A 23,259-nucleotide genomic window follows, 5' to 3' on the forward strand; every position below is an offset into this window, starting at 1 on the left:
AAGAAAGCAAATTCATGTTGTGTAATACATTTCTTTTTCCCGGCTTGCTCTTATCAGTAGCAGACAATGTAGAGCTAGCAATATATATGCCACTGTAAAACGTATTAAACTAATGTACCAGTCTTATTCTTGTGAGTAGAACTATTTTGAAGACTGCCAGTTTCCAAGACTCTGCAGAGTCCATCTCAGCAGAAATTTTGAGGTTTTCATTTGAATGAGCAAGACAGACTTAACGTATTTTGAACTGCATATATTCAAATATAAACCACTGTTGAGCTACAGTTACTTAGATACATTCTAAAGTTCCAAAGGTATCACTTTCACAAGTCTGTCTGATCTAGGAGTCGCATATAGCAGTGAACACAGAAAAGATGGAGAAATAACTTGCAGTGTAACTTATATCTTTGTATTGTTCTAGATGTCCATAATTAAAGCCCTTTGAACACCAAAGATTTAAAAAAACCCCAACTAAACAAACAAACAAACAAACCACCTTGTGATAAAGCATAAGAAACAAAGGTAGGCATTGTGGAAAAATACTACAATGTGAAACACTTTGGAGTTTGTGTTCCACTTGAAACACAAGTTGGAGTGCAGTGCATTCACAGTGTGGTCACTTCGTGCAACTTGGAGATGAGACAAATTGCAGAAGCCTACACCACTGATTGAAGAGGAATTGTATAGTGCTTGGGCACCAATTACATAGCCTACTGAGATGATATAAAGAGCCTCAATTACCTCAATTATAGTGGAGTATTTTGTCAGTTAAAATAGCATATGCATATCAGAATAAAAATTAGCAAGATACTATTACAGGTATAAAGATATACATTTTTTTTCTTCTAACATCCCATTTTTATGAGTATCGAATAGTAATATACTAGTAATAGCTACAATATACATACATAAAGAAGACAGAATTGTATACAGTGTTTTATTAAATTAAGTTTTAAGTGAGGTGAACTGATATACTAAAACCATATAGAGATTAAGAACACCTAATCAAACTCAACATCTGCCTGTTTTGTAAATGGTAATTCAGAAAAAGTTCTCTCTCTCCAACTATCGTAGAAATAGCCCATCATATCAAAGGCTTGTAAAGAAGAGAAAGGCCATCCTTTTATGTCACTATCACCAAATCACTGGTAAATAGCATAAGCAAGTGCTTATGAGGAGGCTGAATTTTGTACAATCAATCAACTTCACATTCAAGTGTACTGAGAGCAGTGAACAAGTGCATCATGGAAGTGGGTGCAGGGTATTATTTTGATTGAACTTCTTTCAATATCCTGATGCTAAAATCGAGTTAAGTTCCCCCTGCTCTCTTTGAAAGTGGTAAGAACTGGCAGAAGGGTTATGAGATAGGAAATAAAGATTAATGTCAGCAGGACTGTAGAGTTACTATTGTCAACATTTTCACTACCTTAAGTCTTTCAACACAAGGTGTATACACTCATATATAGACAAAGAGAAGGACAGACAGAAGATATCAGGGAGATATTTCTCTAAGTTTGGGACCAAGAGCAAGACTTCAGATATATGATTCATTCTATGATAACATGTGTTGCCTTTCAGAAAGTTACAAGACTGGTAACAAAAGGACGTTAACTGTGGAAAAACACCAATTCAGCTGGAATTGCTTTCACAGAACATGCATCAACTATTACAATCACTAAGACAATAAAAAAAAAAGTGTGGAAAAAAAAAGTTCAGAAAGGCTTCAGAAAAGATTAGAAAAGCAGTTCTTAACATGAGTAGTATGGCTGAAATAGAGTCATTATTTATTCCAAAAGCTCCCAAATGTTCCTGATCCTTCTTCACAGATGACATTTTTTCTAGAAATATTACGTATTATTGATACTGGCTAGGACACCTATAATAAGTCTCAAATGGTGCTATTTGCCTATGCATTTGTTAGTTCTCTTACACAATAATTTTGGCACGCAATCTCAATGGCAAGACTTCATGGTATGCACTTTAGCAAAAGTTCTGTCAGTTTTAAGATCTTACCTCTGTAATGCCCAGAGGGGACATATCAAAATGTTTTTAGACCTCATAAGCACCCATGTATATACAGTCATGGTAGTATGGTCAATAACTTTTTAAAAAAGACACAGCAAAATTAGTGCAAAATTAGTGCAAAAACTGTAGACGTGCAGTTTCTGCAGCTTTAAAGTAGCATGAGAATATTCACACATGGCCTAAACCAACATGGAAAAAAAAACTCAAACCAACCTTTTGCTTAAATCACAGTTGAAACAGTCTACTCAGTGTTTAACCTAGCCGATTCTAAAAACAAACCTTATTTTAAAATAGTGGTACTGTGGGTAAGTCTTCATTTCATAGGCCACATAGGCCACTAGACCTGAATAGGTCTACTGCAATACCAACTACAGTGTTGTTCAGCTTGGTTTTAGTAAACTAAATACTGTTGCTGCAAATGTATTAAAATAATATTAATTTTGATAAAATGCAATCATTGCTGGAATTTCACCTCGCTAACACAACTTCATTAAGGAATGACTCTGCCCTTTTACTGACAAAGTATTTTACTATCGGAGATTCATGCTAGCACAGCTTCTAGTGCCTGAGATGGCTCCACCTGTAAGACAACTCACGTACACTGGCTCATCCTCTGAACAAACCACTCAAAGGCCAAAGCCTCCAGGAAATGTTGGAACAGGAAAAAAAAGAAAATCACAAATAAGACATGAAATTATCATTCAGATGAGTAACGGGGCAAGACTAGAAGATCTCTCAAAGTTTCAAAATAAAGATCTTTATTTCAAAATAGTGTTTGAGAATAGCACATCCAGTTGATATAAAATACAAATAGCAAGTTACCATTTTTTCAAATGGGCCAGTTTGCAGAACTATTTACTGAAACACTGTACAAGTTCACAAGAACTATTATAAAATAGACAGTTAAGTTCTCATGTTTTAATTTTATTTAAACTGTATTTTCACATTTGACTCCTAATTCTGCTTGATTTAATTACACAAGGTGCTTACAAGATTGCCTATAGAGTGAAAATCACAAAATCAGCATTTAAGAATATAAATATAGAAAGGAATTACTTAAACTACATACTAATATTCTCTGCTACAAAGATATATTTTACAAAAGTGCTAATATCTCTATGACAAACAGTAGCAGACTATATTTAAATGTCAAAGAAATCACATATTTTTAAATTTTTTTTCAATTGTCTGTAACACTTTGATATTTCTATTCACTATGAGGGTTAAACAACACTATTTTCTCTTCCTAGTATTTCACAAACGAATTGGGAAAAGAAGTAATATATTTGCATACGTGTGTGTGCATGTGTGTGAGAGAGAGGCTGTACACATACACATATAGGCATCAATAAAGTTCTTGTAATTATTATTTGTATTTTAACAGTACTGGAAGTAAATGCTTAATAGCAAAGACATTTCCAAGGTTTTCATAATTTCAACAGATCAAAAAACCCTCTGAATTCCTGTAAGGAGAAACAAGGGTTTGTGCAGGGTAAATTGTACAGATAAACTTTTACACAGATTGGCATTTTCATTTTTTCTTAACTATATCCTTCTGTGGTAAAAATATTTTTTATTAGCATCTGGTATTCATTAAAAGCTGGATGCAACTGTGCAGTTTTCCAAGCACAAAAATGAAACTGCTCTGGCAGGGCACAGACATTGGGGCAGGACAGGACACTGGAAATCTTCTTCCCCATCCTCAATAGCACACTTGGACAGCCATAATTCATCTCTCCATGACCAGAAGGACATGAGGAAGGACAGTTTATGCTGCTGCCTAGCACCTGAGAGCACATCCCCATGACCATGGTGTCAACCACAGAACTACATTGGGTGAAGCACTCTCTACACTTTTTCCAAGGTGCATCAAGTCCCAGTGCTCAATGTGATGCCCCCAGTTTCCCCAGAGGCATTATACTTTACAAAGGCAAAATGCCTCCAGGCACTGCCACTCAACCAAGGCACCTCTTCCCCCTTCCCAGTGTGGTTCAGACTTTTAGGAGTCATAATTGAGCCCTGTGGGCCTGATTCTGAGCTCAGGGAATTTATCAATTTAACTATATGATTCCTTATTAGCCTGCCTATTACCATAATATCTTTGTGCTCTCTAGCTGGAGCTAAACCAATGGAAAATTCTGACATTAATGAAAATGCACTTAGTTTATGCAACACAGATCTGAATCTGGCCCAATATATGAAAAACTAAACAAACAAAAAAACTGAACCAAAACACCATGGTAAGAATCAATTCTTGTAGTAACTACAAAAAAAACAGGTAAGAAACCCTCTAAGTAAGTCTGCATTGTATGAGAATACACCACAATATCGCAGATGATAAGGCAAAACGTAACACCTCCCAGCTCCCTAGTATAGTTGAGGATTCAGCTATGTTACCTTCAGTGATAACTTGCAGTAGTAGGCACTACTAGTCAGTGTTCACAGAGAGAGAAGCTTTGGTTCATACCAGACCATTTGTTGACTTAGCTTCACACTCCTGTGATCTTTAGCTTGTCACATTTGCATAAACTGAATTCACTACAGTGGAAAGAGACATTTATGGTCAATTCACTCTACAGAAATATGCTATTGGCTCTCGATGACTCTTGTAACAAGGCCTAAACTTATGAGATCCAACAATCTACAAATGGGACATCTGGAGTGTAGACAGGAAAGTTTAAGTATGTGTGATCAAGATGTGTAGGTGGTTTACACTGAAAAGTTGACGAGCTACAGACATGGATGTAAGAAACTAGCAAGTGGTAAAGAAAATGGTACCATTATTCCCTAAATCTGGGAATGACATAAACCTCTTTCTGTGTTGGACCAAGTTCTTTTCACAATTACAATGACAAGCAGAGATTTTTCACAGAAAACCTTAATCATATACAGGGAAAAAGTTGCCATCAGATCCTAACTGTATTTTTCAAACATTTTAAATCCCAATCCTTTTATTTTAAAAGGATATCACACATTTTTTAGATTTCATTTTTTTCACAGTTATTTTAAAATAACACTTAAAACATATCTGAGAATAAACATTTTTGTATTTGCTTTTTACGTTCAATGACAGAATTTCTTGATCAAGTCAGTTTTAATTTTGTCTTTATACCCCATTTAAATTCTGCCATCCTCTGTAGATCTTTCGTGAACAGTGAAGAAATAAATACTACATTATGTGACTGGCTCTAATACCCCAAACACTGACAGGGCCACTTAACGTCAGGCTTAGATTCTTGAGTTAAATTCTGATAATCACAGAATCATAGAATAGTTAGGGTTGGAAAGGACCTTATACAACTTCCTTTTAATAGCCAAAACTTGAAGATTTGTTAGTCTATTAGTCTGTTAGTCTAAGGATATATTTCACGTCTATACAGATTTATGAAGTCTCTTTCTAAAAAGAAGCATTTCAAGTAATATTAGTAGTGAATAAAAATATACGTTCTCTATTCTGTCTTGATTTATAACAATGAAATCTTGTTACTCTAGCCCATGGCAAAATTTACATTGACTTTAGTTTGCCAATTCTTCCCATAGTATCAATACTGAGATATTCAAAACAAAAGAAATATTGCCAACGTGACTACTGTAGCAAAACCAACAGTAGATTTCTGTTGCTGACTTCTGGATTAAGTTTAAAACAAGAGAGCAAAGTTGATTTCAACCCAAACAGATTGAAATAAAGTTATTTTGCTTTTCAGAATGCCCGTAAAGGCATGTTATGCATGGAGGCATTTGAGCATTTAAACTTTAAACTAGGTAAAGGCAAATAGTTAAGTCTCTGCCCTGTAATCTCTTCTCTGACTAAAATCTGTCATTTTATTCAAATGGCAATTTTGCCCTCATGCAGCCTGTGGTATCAAGCCTATAATTCGGTCTCAATAAAGTCTTCCATTTGCAAAGCCAAAAGGAAGATGGAATGTAGCTTGAGTTTCACATACAAAACTATACGGTTTGTGTTAGAATACAGATTTGAGGACTGGTTTAAAAGAAAAAATAATATATATATATATATATAGGGAATTAACAGTGCAATACCAGTTGGTTGTTGAAAATCTTACCTTGTCTTTCTTCAAATTTATTTAAAGAAAAGCTCTCCAGTTTTATAGAGAATAAAATAAAAAGGGATAAATATTTCATGACGGGAAGCAGATCCCACAGCATTCCATGCAGATCTCTAAGCAATCTGAAGATTCACAACATGCGTCCATTATGCCACAGTCCATATCACACGGGCAGTTACAGTCATCTCCCATCTCGTCCCCACAGCAGCAGCAGCAGGCCTCCGATGTGCAGATGCCACAGGATGCTTGTCCGAGAACAATGTTACAGAGGGTGAGAAATTCACAGAACAAGCAAGCCAGGATACAGTGAACACAGCAATCTTCATATGTACCAGTTCAGTAGCATGTCATGTACAAACAAACAAAGCAAACAAACAGAACAAAAAAAACAACACAAAACAAACAAAAAAAAAGGGGGGAAAAAGAGAAATCATTAACATGTTGTTCTAAATCCAGTTATAGCACAATATAGAAAATAAGTAGCTGAAAGACAATGATTCAGAATAGACATAATCTAGCACCACAAAGAAGATGTTTCCCATCTTCAAGGTCACTTTTGCAGCCTAACTCATCTCCCAGTTCAGTTTTGGTGCAAGTTTCCTTTTGCCACTTCATGCAAATCTCAAGTACTAAGCATCTACTTAGATCTGTTTCTCCAGTCATTTATTGTGTAAAATATCCATATCTATTATCTTCAGTTGTAACTTCTGCAGGCCCACAAAGTGATTAAAAAAAATAAATCACCTTATGAAGGAATCTATCTAAAATTATTTCCAGCCTCTCTGAGTACATCTTGTCCTTCTGAATCTCTTTTGCTACTTATGAAGAAAAAAAGGGAGTTGCCACATTTTTTTGCACACCTTAAACCAGCACAACAACATGCTATATGTATTTCTGTACTTTCAACAATATGTAAAACATTCAATCAAAACATATTTTTCTATTGCTTTTCAATATAAATTCCTTAGCAACCCTTTAAATGTACTAGAATACTTGAATATCAACATCCATCTGTCATAAGTACTATTAAATTACATGGGATAATTGAGGTGACCCACAAACTGTCTGCACCCGGAGTAAATATATAAAATAACTTCAAATAATTAATACATTCACAAGACAAGAAAACAGAAAGATTGCAACTAAACATATGCCACTGAAAAGGAAACTGTAGGAGTAAGGGATATACTCAGTTATTTTCACTCTCCTTCACTAGTAAGCACATAATATGTATAAATTTGTATGTATAAACATATTTAATCTGTAAGAGGCAGTGAACAGTCCTCCAGAAAGAAAACAAAAACTTAAAAATACAAGAAATGTTGAGGATAGAGAACTAATGTTCTTTCCTAGCATCAGCTTTCCTTCTTTTTACTGCTTACTAGCCTTGAACTCTTTTAGCCACACACAGTTGAAGACTGGAAAAATGTGGAGGGGAAAATATTCTGCACCAGGCTCATCCTTTCCCTGTCCCTACATTCTGTCAAAGGTACCTGCTATGAGAGGCCAGTAGGAAAGAGCATATTGAGCTATACGGCTAATTGGTCTGACTACCTACAGACTTTACAGTTCACAGGCTGGAGACTGATCTCATAGGGGAAGGGTTGCAACTACTTGCAACAGTAATACAATTACCAGGACTCCTAAACAGATTTATAAATGTCAAAAAATGATGCAGTAGCTGTGGCAAGTAACTTGATTGATTCAAAGTACTTCTAACATTACAGAAACTCTCGCTGCAGGATAGCATAGCAATGACTTTACATGAGCAAGCACAAGTACTAAAGCAACGCAGTGATAGTTGCAGACGTGCAAAACGTGTCCTAAACAGCAAATAACTACCTGAGCTCTTAGCCCACTCTAAACATCACACTGCTGGGGATTCATTTCTTTACTTCCTACACTACTTAGATCACTGCGATCACAGGTTAGCTTGGGAATACCTGTACAGCAATGGGCTCACAGTCACAATATGCAAAATGAGCACTTATGTCCAAATGAACAAAAATGGAAATGTCAGGAAAAGGAAAAAAAAAAAAAAAGCAAAGCCACAACAAGAAAACTACAACCTCCCCCCCCCCTCCAAACCCCAACCCTACAACTACCAAAAAAACCAAACCACAAAACCCCCACACAAACAAACAAACCTCAGAAACTCCCCACTACTGTGCAGCATCAAAACTGAGAGGAAACTACAGGTAAGATTGAGATGTTTTTAAAGAAAGTTGTTGCTTGTATTAAAAGGCTGCTTTTCCCAAAGAAATACTGTCACTAAATAAATGATCTTCATAGCAAATGCAGAAGATATGAAATAAAGCTGAGGAGTATCAGTTCACTGAAGAGGACCAAAGCCAGAGTGATAGCGATTAATTAGCTGGTTGTCATGGAGATGGTGTTAAATTTGTTCAGGTACAATCTCCTTTCAGATTTTCTTTTAATATGAAGGAAAAAGATAAAGAAGCTAAGAGTTCTATATAAGAAGCCTTCATATTTGAGGAACTGAGATTTTTTATTATTTTGCATCTTTAAAATACAGCTAAAAGAAGACAATGCCACAACAAATTCTGTTCTACAAATATTGTTTTTTAAACAAAGGACCATAAAAAAACTTCATGTGTATCAGTACTGAAAATCATGTTCAGCAAACATTGACTGCTTCATGCAGGGATATGTAAAACTGCAGCGAGAGAAATAAACAGTCACAAAAATTATAATGCACATATTTATTATTGGGCAAGAGAGAGAATTATAGGTTAAATGAATGGGACTGCACTCAGAAAGCACTTTCTGGACCCACAAAAAAACTTTACCTTCCTAATCTAAAAACCCCACAAAATCAATACTTACAAGAAGAGGTTGTGCTGATTTAAATAAAGGTATTTCAAAGGTAAAAAATATGAAGACTGGCCCAAAACACAGAAAGAAATTTTGGCCATTAGTGCTATGATGAAAACTCTGGGGTACGTCTTTCTTTCCATCTCTTCTTCATTGACTGAAACACTAAAAGGATTCATTTACCAACTATTTATTTTATTTCTTTCTCCCCAGATGGCAAAACTAATTTTACATTCAGAAAATCTTTATATAACAATACTTTACTTAACCCACACAAACACGCAACAGAAAGTAAAGATGCCATTCACTGCTTTCCTCATTCTTGCAATGACTTATTTCTACAATGAACACAAACTTTGATCCACATTTCAAGGACAAACCTGAAATAATCTTGCTTTTATGTTCTTCATGTTATTGACTTTTAACAGCTATCCAGGTAGTCATTATTTAACCCATGACAAAGCATACTGTTACCTAGTGCTGCCTAACCTGCTGAATTTAGAATTATGACTCTAAAGGTCTAAATATTTGAATAAAATGGGTGGAAGAATAATTTCTTCCATGTATGACTCCTACTTCTCAGCTTCTTATCTACAGCAGCAATTATAAGGAAAAGATAGTCACTGTTGGTTTTTGTTTTTGGTTTTTTTCTGGTAATAATAACCAATCTACATGCTACACAAAACTCACATCCTTCTCTAGTACCCGTATTCCTACAGAAACCTGTCAGTTTTACAGGAAAAATTATGCAGCTAAACCCCACCTCCTTTCATTGCTGTTGCAGGGTGTCCTGATCAGTAGAATCCAGCCACATAGAAGATGCTTTATAAACCTCACTCTAAGAAAGATGATCTCAGGTTTTGCATTACCATGTTGGAGACCTCTAAAATATATTTCACTGCTTTTACAAGACTTTCTGATAATTCTTTCCTCCTTCTAAGACCAAAGAGTCTATTTTAAATTACAGATTAAATTTCAAAACTATTTTAACATATTAAGAATAAAGACTATACTTAACTTCTACTCTTTGACCTTACCATATCAAAATTCTAATGGCATTTGCACATGAGTGAGTGGTGGAACACATTAACTGAACTGGAACTAAACTTAATTTCCGTATTTGGGAAAAAAGTAAATTGGGCAACCTTAATGTCTGACAACATGTTTTCTGTAAACTCTGGGTGTATTTTAATATTTTCTGAGAAAGAAAATATAAAGAGATGCCAGCTTAAAATGATTTATTTCTTTGCACTCTTTTTTTTTTTTTTTTTTTAGAGTTAGAAGAATCATACTTCCTTTCCCATTAGGTATACCAATGTAATTAAGAATTATATGTGTACCTTTATCAAGGACCAAACTCCATCTGCCTTGACGTTCATGATGCAGTACTGCTGATAAGATTAAATACTTCCACAGAGAAATAACTTAGTCTATGTCTACTGCATAAGCCCAGCATTAATGAAGATAAGCTTTTCCTTAGGACTTCCATACTACACCACAAGTCTCAAATTTCCATAGTCTTTCTATTCTTCTATTATTACACTTTTCTCTACCGAATGGAGGAGCGCTGCACTACAGACCAGCACTATAAAAAAGTAAAGATATGCCGTGTCAAACACTGTACAGAGGTAAATTTTATAACCCCAAAATGGTACATCTGCTTTAGTTCTCTTATCAAATGCATTTAAGTTCATCAAAGCACACTATCGCATTTGTTGACTATGACCAAAACTATGTTGAATGGCATAAATTACAAAAGGCTTGATTTGTAGGAAGTGATAGTATAACTTATTAGATGAACTTACAGTTGGGGAAAAAAAAGATGAACTTTCAGACATGCAAGCTTATATTATCCTTAAATTTAGCCTGGGATGAAAGCTAGACCTGAAGTTAAAAGGGTCATTCCAAGCAGCATTTTTAAATACCAATGTAAGGATGTTTCCTTAGTCCTCTGGCACATTCTCGAAACTTACAGGTTTGTTAGTGAACTTCATCAAAACTGTTAAACAATGCCAAGGCAAACAGAAACCCAACCAACTTGTTAAAGGTTTTGCTCTTTATATTGCATACATATCCAGCTACTTTGTGCTGATTTAACCAAAGAGTATATATACAGTACATGTAACATCTACTTTGGGTTATAAATATTACAACACACAACACCCGGACAAGAAATAGCCTAAAATACCTTAAAACTGTTTTCATGCATTTAGTCAAAGTCCAGAGTCCCCCAGTCTATTCCAGTGTCATGGCTCTGAGACATAAGTTGGAAACAGAGTGCTGCACCAGCTACTACGAAGGATAAAAACAACTGCTAACAGCTGAACCCAGGACACTCAGCTGTAACAGCTATGCTCATTTAAGCAAAAGAAACAATATAAACAATTAACTTTAAATTTTGTCCATGTCTTTAAACATTTGCTTGTGCACACCACTCTTTAGTTCCAAAATTTTTGCAAACAGGCATTACCCTGATCTCTATTTCCTTTTAAATACCAAGATGCACATTTCTTTTATTTCAACTTCCCTTTCAACACCTCCTCTTCATTTTTATGAAAAGGTGTAGCTCTACTTAAGAAACAGACTTTTAAGAGAACTATTGACCATCGAAACTGTACAAAGGACAACGAAGTTAAACTGAAAAACATACAGAGAAACGCACACACAGGCTGATTTGTGCTGCTTTTGTAATGTTTGACACCAAACTGTCACAAACGGACCCAATGAGCTTTCACACCAAGCCGGCAGGTCACATATGATAAAAGGTTTTAATGTCTGCAACAGTAAATAAGCTCACTTACACAATGGTGACCCTGGTCAGCTTCTTACTAACTGTATTCACCGAGTTCAGACAACTCAAAACAAATCTCCAGGCACTCTGCTGTCTCACAGCAAGAACTAAGAAGGGCAGAACAACAATCAAAGTGGCACCTGAGGTCGTCAGCGGTGGTTCACTGCGGGCCCCTGCAGAGCCCAGAACAGAAGCCCCAGCAGGTGCTACAGGCAGCAGCAGCAGTGATGAACATGCAGTGCTGAAAGTGGAGAGAGTCCACAGCCAGTGTCACAGCCAGCATACAAGGAACCATCCCCCACAAGTGTCTTAAAGGTGGGCATTGCACTGAAGTGAGGCCTAAACTTCCCAAACAGCAGTCCACACACCATCACACCACTGTTCCTGTAATGTACAGGGTTCATGTGCACCTTCTGCTACCCATTCCCACCCAGGAAAATGCTCAAGGAAAAGTAAGAAATGCAGAAAGAATAAATTGACATGTCATATGGAGTATAGTTATCTCTAGATAACAGAGCTACATCTATTTAGACAGAGGAAAATATACTTACAAAGCATAGTGTATGTGACATTTTGGCATTTTAAAATAGAAGACTATCTCTATTGATCATGAAAACTAGAATGTTGCCTGAACAGGCAGATTACATCGCAAAACACATGGAAACTTTCATCAAATTCTCAATGCAGCTATAACTTCAGGAGTAAAATGATCCAGTTCATACATACAAATATACTAAAAAATAGGCCAATTTCCAGCATATAAGACTTCCTTAGAAGCTTTCTTTGCTATTGCTCATCACTGCAAATACTGAGACTAGTTAGGTGTTAGCTAGACTATGACCTTATAGACTCGATACTGTGAGAAGACCTTTTTATGTTACAGTCCCTGTTTTCCACTCACTCTTGTTACACAACATGAAAATGACCTCCCAAGACCTATGCACAAACAAAAATATTAGCCAGGCTTAAAACATACAACTCCTCAAAATGCCTTCTTAAAAATCACAGGTTTGACCATATTATAATGTTACCTGCCCATTGCCCAATTGACAACTGTGTTCTGATACAACCTTGTCCCACAATAAAAGCTGTGTGGCAATTCATGCTTAGACACAAATCCACTTTGAATCAATTTCTAAAAGATAACAGTGGAAATTTTGTCCCAAATAGACAGATTTGCAGAATACTAGGTAGCTGCCTAAATGCTACTTAATGCTATGGGATAGATTTCAGAAGTGTATGTATGTTTAAAAAAACAGAGAAATGATCAGCAGATACTTCTGCAACGTTAGGCAATGTGTGGTATAATGCAATTATACCAAATTTCAGTAAATAATACCAGTCCAATGACAGAATAGTATATAAAAGAAAACCTACTGCTGCTCTTGTGGCACTCAAGAAGGAAAAAAGTAACTAAAAAAAAAAAATAAAATCATAGGTCTAAAAGGAAAGTAAAGTTGACTGAAAACTATTTTTCAGTTTATACAAAGTTACATAGACCAAAATAAGATGCTCCTATATCAAACAGAGGTCTGCTGCCTTGCTAAGATAACTACCCGCTACTTGCTGTGTATAAGCACCTAGTGGTTCTTAAGACCGTGGCTTAACACAAAGGGTATTTGGTGGACTTGCTTCATCTTCAGTTAAGCCATCAATATCACTTGGGATACTGTAATAACTTAATGTAGTCAGCACCATAAGTTAAATAGTGCCCACCAACCCCATGCTTGGATTCAACACTTAGAACAAATGAAGTTACATTATACTAAAAAGGGGAAAAAATGTCTTATTTAAACGCACCCTGAAAGGTTGAATTTTAAACAATGGATTTAAAAAAAACCCTACAAGTTGGGTGAGATGGTTCACTGCATCTCTAAGTTCAGCAGCACAAGATACACAGTCCAGCAGGCTGAGGAAAGTTGCTTTAGGACTTGCTCCTGGGAAAGCATAAGTGGCAACTTCAATCTGGCTGTAAGCTTTCACTGCCTGTCTCACCCCTACACTGCAGGCTTTCTTTATCTACCTCACACATCCTGCATCTAGCCTTAGTACACTTCCTAAGACCCATCGTAAAAAAAACCAAACCTTGGAACAAAGATGCCTTCTAACATCTGTCTGGTTTAGAGAGTCTGGGAAGGAATAAAGTGAAGAACTCTCTGTACATACAGGTGGCAGACTCATGATCTGATCACAGTAGTTTAACAAGCTACCATTTCCAGATGAATACAGCAATTGTGTATGCTCTCAGCCTTTTGAATATGTGAAGTACCACCCTAAACTCAAATTATCACAAATTACTAGAGTGGTGAGAACTATCCTGATAACTAAACTTGTGAGGTCACAGTAACATGACCAGAAGCAAGAGCTCTGTTTCAAAACTGTATTAAAACGTGTGTTCCCTCTCTCTATCTCTAACTTTAATAAATGACTGCTTTTGCTATAAAAATGCGTAACATCAAGCTTCAAAACATTTTGGTAGGAAAAGGTTTTTCATTTTTAGAAAACTATTAGTGCCTACTTCATTTTGTCCCTTCCACCCACTTAATTAAATTCCTCTTCCATCTGTCCCACTTCCAATTTCTTCTGTTTCCTCCTCCAACTCTGCATGTCATTACAACTTACACCTTCCACTACTCTAATACATATACGCATGTAACTTAGCTACCCATTTTTCTTAATTTCCTAACATGTAGAATTACTATTAGCTGCTACGCTGCTATCTCCTTTAGAATTCCTCCATTGTTAAAGTTGCTTCAGAGAGGTTCCACTGCTTCCAAACACAGCAGGTAGGCTGCCGCCTTTTAACTTGTTTACAATTGCTTTTGCAGGTTTCCAGGTGTTTCTCTGCACTACACACGACAGGTGCCACGGAGTGACAATTCTCTGCGAGAGGGCTTACTAGCCAGAGTTTTGGGAGAACTGTGACACTTCCAACATAAATAGTTAAAATATTATTAAAATTTCTTTGAATAAAAAAATATTATTTCCAATATGCACTAAAACCTATCCAGTCCCTTTGAAAAATTGTTAGAACTGAAACAGTGTTTAAAACTTGTTTTTTTCAGGAGAGACACTCCTACTATTTCATAATTCCTTTGGAATTTTCTAATGTAAGTTATGGAGCTGTGTAAGAGTTCTTCAGGGACAATATGGATTAACAATAGATGAAGAGTTGGTGAGTGCATTCACACCCTCCTAAGCTTCCCAAGATGCGAAAGTGTTTCTAAACAGCATATTCTGGAATGCTGACACAACTCCATACACTACAGGCTCATTTAAAAAGGGAATTTTTCAAAGCTTCAATACTACTGGTACCAAAATTCCTGTTACATTTTAAGCACTTGCAATGCAACTTCAATTCCAAAAGCTCACACCACTTGGAAGAGTTTGCTGCTGGAACAATTAGTATAAGTGTTGTTAACTATGGTGGGGGATTTTGATGGGGTGGGGTACTGAGAGATTTTATAGCTTGCATTAGGGCTGTCTAGTACTCTGGAAACCAACAGAAATACTAACCTTCACGAGAAGATGTGCTATCCTGGGTAAAATAATACTGAACTTCATTTAGCTTTCCGGTATATATCCTCAAGATTGCAATATATGAAACAACATGCTTTTGCATGTCGAAGAAGGACTCTTCATCACGGACTGTAGCAGTACTACAAGGGGTAATGGATTTAAACTTCTATGGGGGAAGTTCAGGTTAGATACAAGAAACAAACTCTTTACTGTGAGGTTTGTGAGGCACTGGAAAAGTCTGCCCAGAGAAGTGGTAAATGCTCCATCCCTGGCAGTGTTCATGGCTAGGTTGGGCAGAGCCTTGGGAAATATCGTCTAGGATGAGGCATCCCTGCCCATGGCAGGGGGGTTGGAATTTGATGATTTTAAGGTCCTTTTCAATCCTAATCATTCTATGACTCTATTTGCTAACCTTTTAAACAAACATGAGCTACGAGACCTGGACTTACTTTGCATTACAAATAGGTGTGGTGCTTCAGAAATTTTGTCTTTGAAGAAGAAACAAGAAGAATGCAGTTGCTGGGAGGGAATAAGAAAGTGAAAAATATGTTTTCTATAGTCAGCTTGACAACCATAATTTTCACTTTTCTTCCTTCTGAGGACATAATCTATTTCTTTTTTCTGTCCACTTTGCTTCACTTAAAACCAGTTATTCTCTTCACTGGCAAGAGTGCCGAGCACTCATTGGGGAAGAGCAGGCAGATGAAGTAAAAATATATGGCATGTGTTTTCAGGTTTGGTTATTAAGAACAAACAAACAAACAAACCAACCAATCCCCCCAAAAAAACACCCAAACAAACCTCTCCCTACCCCCCAAAAAAAAAAAAAATTAGACCATAAAATCTAAGTTCATACATAAGGAACAGCAAAATTACAAGTGAACTGGAAAAACTGCAAAGGTCAAGGTTTATCTGTATTTCTTTCTACTAAAATCATTTGGACACTAGAGTAAATGGAAGTAGCTGAGTTAATTCAGGTGACTGATTATTCAATACTCACAGTATAAATATGAACATAACTTTTCTCTTTCTGCATAAGGTTACATAATAACCTGCACAGAAGTTATATTATTATACTGTAGAGATGTGCACAGAAATGCATACCTTCAAGTAAACTTTAACCCAGCAACTCTTCAGGTTCTGAGGTTAACACGGTACAAGTTAAAGCAAAGCTAAGTAAAGCAACACTGTAAATAATTTCCAAGAATTTCTTATCTTTCCTATCGTCCTGCAAACCTTTTTGCTACTTTCTACAGAAATGTCACTGGATCATAAGACACAACTGCTCACAAAAATGCCTCTTTGCCCACAAAATTATGATTCGTAATACAAGGAAGCTTTCGAAGTTAGGTTCAAATTAATGTGTACATCATTTTGAAATAACGTCTATGCAATCCTCAGTCACGGGACTTACTAAGGTACTCTTCTGGCTTAGCATAGTTAGATGCATTCATCAAGTGTGTATATATATATATATATGTATATATATATATACACAGCTGGTTTAAATGCAAATGAGCTCCTTTGAACAAATAACCTGGCTAATTATAACAAGTTATTAAAGTGTAGCCATCCAGAATTAGTCATAAAGGTTTAACGTTTCTTAGATTCATAAATTATTTTTAAGCTACAGATAAATCTACATTATTTTTTCCTTAGAGCTCTTTGTGTTATTTTACCTATTTCAACTGACCATTGCCAGAGTCACTGATTGTGCATCTTACAAAAAACTGAGGGATGACAGAACAAATTACGTATATATTGATACTTTCTGCAAGGTAATGATTTGATAAGAACACTACTTCTAGCCTATAGTTCCCCCATGCAGCCCAACAGGGTAAATTACTGAAAAGCTGAAGAAACTGTCAGGTGGCATGCACATGTTTCCATGTACATGTGCAGACACAAATATATGACTGCCAGAGAACTGTAAAGTAAAAATAAGTGTAAAAAATAGATACTTTTAAAAAACAAATATTCCTTTATAGACATATCAAAATACCTTAAATATACTTTAATTGTTGCATGATAGAACTTGTGCTTCACTACATTGGTTAACAGAAAACTCGGAGCAGCAGACATTATCAGCCAAGCTATTCAGAGCATATATCCAAGTTCCCACATTAAAAAATGAGAACACTGCAAAGTTAGATGTGTAACGTTGAATATATTTCATTTTAGCTATTAGGTGACTCAAGAAACTACCTGTTATAGTAAGGATTACCCTGCATTTCTGTACTTTGGAAGTGTAAGTCAGTGTGACAACACAATTTAATTATTTATACTGTAATCAGATATGCCTTTAAAAATATAACTTCTTATTGTATATAGAAAATTATATACTAAGAGTTTCAGGCAACTAACACAATCATGTGTTGGCTATTAAAATAAGACATTAGAACTTAGAGCTAAAATTAAGGTATCTTCTTAATTTTCTCCTCAAACATTTAGTAAGTTGACATAATCATTGCAAAGGTTGTAAAACAAACAAGCAAACAAAAAACCCTCACTGACTGCATTTATTCCACTATAATTTTAGAAGAAAAAAGTGTTTCTTATGCATAACTGTAGAGCAGCACAAACAGGGCAGGCAACATCTCCTTAGTACTCTTTAATATTTTTTTCAGAGGCTGAATTTCTTAAATTCAGAGGCCTGCACTTTGTACCAGTCCTGTGAGCAGATCTAGGTCTCTTCACTTACAGTTTTTTGATACTGCATGAAGGAGCAATATGTAACAAAAATATCTGGAGGCTGGAGGGTGAACTGGTTTTCACATAACAGAAAGAGATAAGGGGAATATAGGATGTATGAAGTTTTGATTTTGGAAAGAAATGTTAGAGGACTGCAAGTGCAAAAGAAAAATAACAGTAGGTTCTTGAAGATACAAAAATAAACCACAGCAAGGAGGACCAGCCCATGGCACAGTCTGAGTGAAGTTGTTCTTGATATTACTACATAAATTCACTGAGTACGTTTGACTGAAGTAGTTGAAGTCAAAATAAGTCACTCCACTGACATCAGTAGGCTTCATTCAGGCCACCATGTGCAGTCATGACCCTTCTTCCTTTTCATCTAGGCAAAGAATCCTCCCAGTTTCACAGAACAATACCATCTCCCAGCTCTCTAAGAAACTGTGTCAGTACCCTCCTCCCAGAGGTTTTTTTTTTAAGCAGTTGCATCTATGCCTGCCTCAAACCAATAAAATTCATAAAGCCTCCGCATGTTTCTTGTGATGCACAGGAGCAAAGCCCATTCAGTGTATTAGTGTTAAGGGGAAGATTGAGGGGAGGCTCAGTAACGCTGGGACCATTATAGTAACTGCAAGCAGTGAAAACACACACACAGCTAAAACATAGAATCATAGAATAGTTAGGGTTGGAAAGGACCTTAAGATCATCTAGTTCCAGCCCCCCCCTGCCACGGGCAGGGACACCTCACACTAAACCATATCACCCAAGGCTTCGTCCAACCTGGCCTTGAACACTGCCAGGGATGAAGCATTCACAACCTCCCTGGGCAACCTATTCCAGTGCCTCACCACCCTCACAGGAAAGAATTTCCTCCTTATATCCAATCTAAACTTCCCCTCTTTAAGTTTTACCCATTACCCCTTGTCCTGTCACTACAGTCCCTAATGAAGAGTCCCTCCCCAGCACCCCTAAAGCCCCCCTTCAGATACTGGAAGGCTGCTATGAGGTCTCCACACAGCCTTCTCCAGGCTGAACAGCCCCAACTTTCTCAGCCTGTCTTCATACAGGAGGGGCTCCAGTCCCCTGATCATCCTCGTGGCCCTCCTCTGGACTTGTTCCAATAGTTCCATGTCTTTCTTACATTGAGGACACCAGAACTGCACACAGTACTCCAAGTGAGGTCTCACAGGAGCAGAGTAGAGGGGCAGGATCACCTCCTAGAACCTGCTGGTCACACTCCTTTTGATGCAGCCCAGGATATGGTTGGCTTTCTGGGCCACAGGCGCACACTGCCTGCTCATGTTCATTTTCTCATTAACCAACACCCCCGAGTCCTCCGCAGGGCTGCTCTGAGTCTCTTCTCTTCCCAGCCTATAGCTGTGCCTGGAATTGCTCTGACCTAGGTATAGGACCTTGCACTTGGCATGGTTAAACTTCATGAGGTTGGCATCAGCCCACCTCACAAGCGTGTCAAGGTCCCTCTGGATGGCATTCCTTCCCTCCAGTTTATCAACCGAACCACACAGCTTGGTGTCATTGGCAAACTTGTTCAGGACACACTCAATCCCACTGGCCATGGCCGTGACAAAGATGTCAAACAAGACCGGTCCCAACACCGATCCCTGAGGGACACCACTCATTACTGGTCTCCAGCTGGACATTGAGCCACTCACCACAGCTCTTTGCATGAAGGGAAATTATTTATTTTTGCTTACTTAACTTGTGCATGTGGATTAGAAAGATTTTTAATGCAAATTATTTACTGCCCAAATACAGCATAAGGCATGTAAAACACTGAAGCACAGGTCCAAATCTAGTGTTCAGACCCAATGGCTAGTCAGAATATCTGCTAACATATAACATTTTCAAAAGGAAACTGCCCTCATGGAGCCTGCCATGACTGGATTTCAACATTTCCTATGCTTTGAACTAGTGCTTTAACCTGTTTTTCTGGTGTATATGTGACAATGTTGACAAGAGTTTCTATCAGGTCAGGATACTAACTACAGTGATCAAAACATTATCAGATGATGTTGACCAAATGTTTGAAAGCAAGAAATCTCCCATTGCTTCCAATTCCTTCAAATACTCAATGTTTTCCTTTGGGGAAGTAACTTCTATTTTATCATAATGATTTCTATTTGCTTCTGGAGCATGAGTCATGCTCTTCAATTATTTTTGGTTGATTGTGTAACTATTAGTGAGAATAGGGTTTGGCTAGTTTTTATTCAGTTTGGGTTTTTTTAAATAAGACTTTCTGCTTACCTTCAGGTGAAGTACCTGGCTTTTGAGAAAATGCAGAGCTTATTTTACTTTTTTTGCTGCCACTGCTGTTGACAGACAAGGTGGACTGAATTTTTCTGTGCATTTTTTCTGAAACAGGAGCTGAATGTTTTCTGTTGTCTGCAGGCATGTGCTTGATCCCGTTGTGAATTCCACTTCCATTACTCAGGCCCACATGACCATTTTGGATTTTGCCACTTTCTTCCTCACCCCTTTCCAGTGCTGAAGTATTCGGCTGAGGCAAGCGTTGAGGTTGTGCTTAAAATAAAAGAAAGAAAGGGTTAATTTAAATTCAGCACCACACAGAAGGTTTGCAAGACTCTGTGAATTATACAGGGAGAATAAGGCAAGCAATTGGAAGAAGGAAAAAAATCAAGAATAGGAGAAAAAGTAGCAAAACTGAGAAAAACTTGCTTTAGGGAAGACAAACAAAGAATGGGGGAAATGCAACAGAATGAGAGAAAAAGGTGTCGAATCATAGAATCATAGAATAGTTTTGGTTGGAAGGGACTTCAAAGGTCATCTAGTCCAACCCCCCTGAAGTGAGTAGGGACATCTTCAATAGATCAGTTGCTCCGAACCACATCCAGCCTGGCTTTGAATGTCTCCAGGGATGGCATATCCACCACCTTCCTGGGCAACCTGTTCCAGTATTTTACCACCCTCATTTTAAAGAATTTTATTACTTGCATCCAGCATGAATCTCCCCCTTTTAGCTTAGAACCATCACTCCTTGTCCTTTTGCGCCAGCCCCTGCTAAAAAGCCTCTCATGGATTGCTGGGAAGAAAGAACAAATCAAAATCTGGTTTTGTGGAAGAGGTGACCCAGTAACCAGAAGAAACACACATTCAAACACCACACAGCTGTGGCAAGCCACAGCTCAATTCAGAATGACAATTTTTAAAATTGCATTAATGGGCCAGTTAGGGGTCTTAATGGCAACAAACTGAAATGGTCAAAGAAAAAAGTACAAAACCTGTCAAAGCAGGAATCTGCCGTGGCCTGGCTAAGACTCCAAGAGTATATAACCCCATTTTAAAGAGAGGGCATGAAACTTAACCATTCTTTGTTGAGGTACTGTATCACAAAGGAGAATGGAAAAATATATTGTTTATATATTTAAAGTCTGTATCTAAAGAAAAGATGCAGGATTCAATTTGAAGATTCATATTTAGAAAAAAAACACCAACAACAGACTTTGAAAAGTAATTAAACTATACACATAGTAACACAATAATATTTCATACTCAAAAGCTCAGCCCAATAACCTCTCTTAATCACCACTGCACCATGCTTGGACATAGTCTTTTCAGACAGCCCACTCTTCAACTATTTATAAATCTAATGTCAAGGAAGAAGTACAGATACTACTGACCACCCAGGTGAAGAGAGATTGAACAGTGCCAGCACTAAAGAAAAAACAATGCTGCAGTTCATTCTCTTTTCAAATGATTCACATGCATTTTCAGATGATTTCACAGTATAGCTTTGAGTGTATATTATTACACTGTGTCCAAGATAACAATATGTACAGATAACTATACTTGTCTTTCTCTAAAAGAAACATCTCCACTGATCACTTCAAGTAAAAGTTACAAAACTTTTTAACAAATACTACTGGGACATGCATACCAACATGGTCTTTAAAAAGACTCTTGAGTTCTGATTTTGCCTTCAAACTCTAAATGCTCCCCTTTTATCAAGGATACTGACACCATTCTCAGACTGCTTCCTCCAACTATCACAAACTTGTCTAGATTAATCTTCATATGAATCTTAAAATTTAAGTCCTGGTCACATTGACAGACAAAAAAGAGATACTTCTCATAATAGTTTAAATATGAACTAGGATTTTAAGAAGATACTCTAGACTAGCCACATCTATCTAGGTCAGAGTAACCCTGATAGAACTTTACAAAAGTGATAATCTTGTGTTGCAGGACAGAAAGAAAGGGCTGGGGAAAACATTTTTGGTTTAATCTTTCTAAAGTTGTTGCAGGGAAGACAAAGATTACTCCCATCCATTACCAGAAGTAATTGCTCGTGAACCTCCAATCTAACCAAGCAGGAGCACAATGCTGACGCCTGAACAACTAACTGTTGCACAAAAAGTTGTTAATTGCCAAAACTGAAACTGCTCTTCCTTCCACTTTTGCATTAGTGTTTGCAGAACTCACAAAGAGAAGCATAAGCAAGGCACTTTCTTCACTTTGGAATTTGATTTGTAGTATATATTCTGTTCACTTTTCCAGACTTTTGTAAAGGAACCAAAGCAGATTTTTAGGGAGTTTTCACTTACCTGAATAGGATTCATTAAAAGAATACTATTCAGGAACCCTTTGTGTAGGTTCTTTCCACGTATGTGCACAACCAATTTTGTTAAAATTAAAAAGGTTTTCATTCCATTTTAAAAACAGTCAATGTAGACTTAACCACAATCAAAAATAAAAATTATGCTCTCTGAAATTTAGTGTTCATACTCATAGTTCCCTATAGCTTTTTTTTTTTTTTTATGACCCCATTCAAATGTAAAATGTACTATTTAGAACAGTTTTTCCTCACATTCCATGAAATGATGTTTCCTCACACTGCACTGCCTGATTCCCAGCTGTGGAGTGGTGCAGTTACACCAATAACCTGGCATTACTGGGGAGGGATTAACCTTCCTCAATAAATAAAAACAATAGCTCATACTAAAAATTCTGCATGTCTGGACATAAGTTTCTAAAACTGACAGTTATGACCTTTTCCAAGCCAGCTAAATTGGTGGTGACAGTTTACAACTGTTTGTGTATTTTTGGTGCTTTGCTACAATACAGTTACGTGACAAATTATCCAAAATACAGTCTCCAAAATTACGTGCGTTTCTGTCAAACTGGGGGTGAACGGGAAGTCTTGGGGAACCTAAACAGTTGTTGGCTTTTGATTTTATTACTATTTTTACTAAAGGTTTGGGGGATATTTTTGGTGTTTTGGTGAGGATTTTTTTTTAATCCTTTGTTCCCAAAGTACTCTTACTTCAGTCTTTTAGCATTAACATACAACTTTTT

The 23,259-nt window shown here is 36.9% G+C and overlaps 1 protein-coding gene across 7 annotated transcripts in view; it reads right to left on the reverse strand.

Annotated features, from left to right (window-relative positions):
* Positions 1-2,757: 2,757 nt before the first annotated feature.
* Positions 2,758-23,259, reverse strand: part of MDFIC (MyoD family inhibitor domain containing) — a 53,008-nt gene continuing 32,506 nt past the window's right edge. For 6 of the 7 annotated variants that reach the window (XM_061373066.1, XM_061373061.1, XM_061373063.1 and 3 more), the window contains 3 exons: positions 20,191-20,466; positions 15,684-15,722; positions 2,758-6,409 (listed from right to left, as the gene is read on the reverse strand). In XM_061373066.1, coding sequence (XP_061229050.1) covers positions 6,162-6,409; positions 15,684-15,722; positions 20,191-20,466 — 563 coding nt within the window. In that variant the 3' untranslated portion in view covers positions 2,758-6,161. The remainder of the gene's footprint in view (positions 6,410-15,683; positions 15,723-20,190; positions 20,467-23,259) is intronic. The other variant, XM_061373064.1, reaches the window with a different exon arrangement.

The sequence above is a fragment of the Neopsephotus bourkii genome, unplaced genomic scaffold (genome assembly GCF_033783945.1).
Source record: "Neopsephotus bourkii isolate Nb327-2 ecotype Australia unplaced genomic scaffold, CSIRO-AGI_Nbou_v1 NB_1624, whole genome shotgun sequence".
NCBI lineage: Eukaryota > Metazoa > Chordata > Aves > Psittaciformes > Psittacidae > Neopsephotus > Neopsephotus bourkii.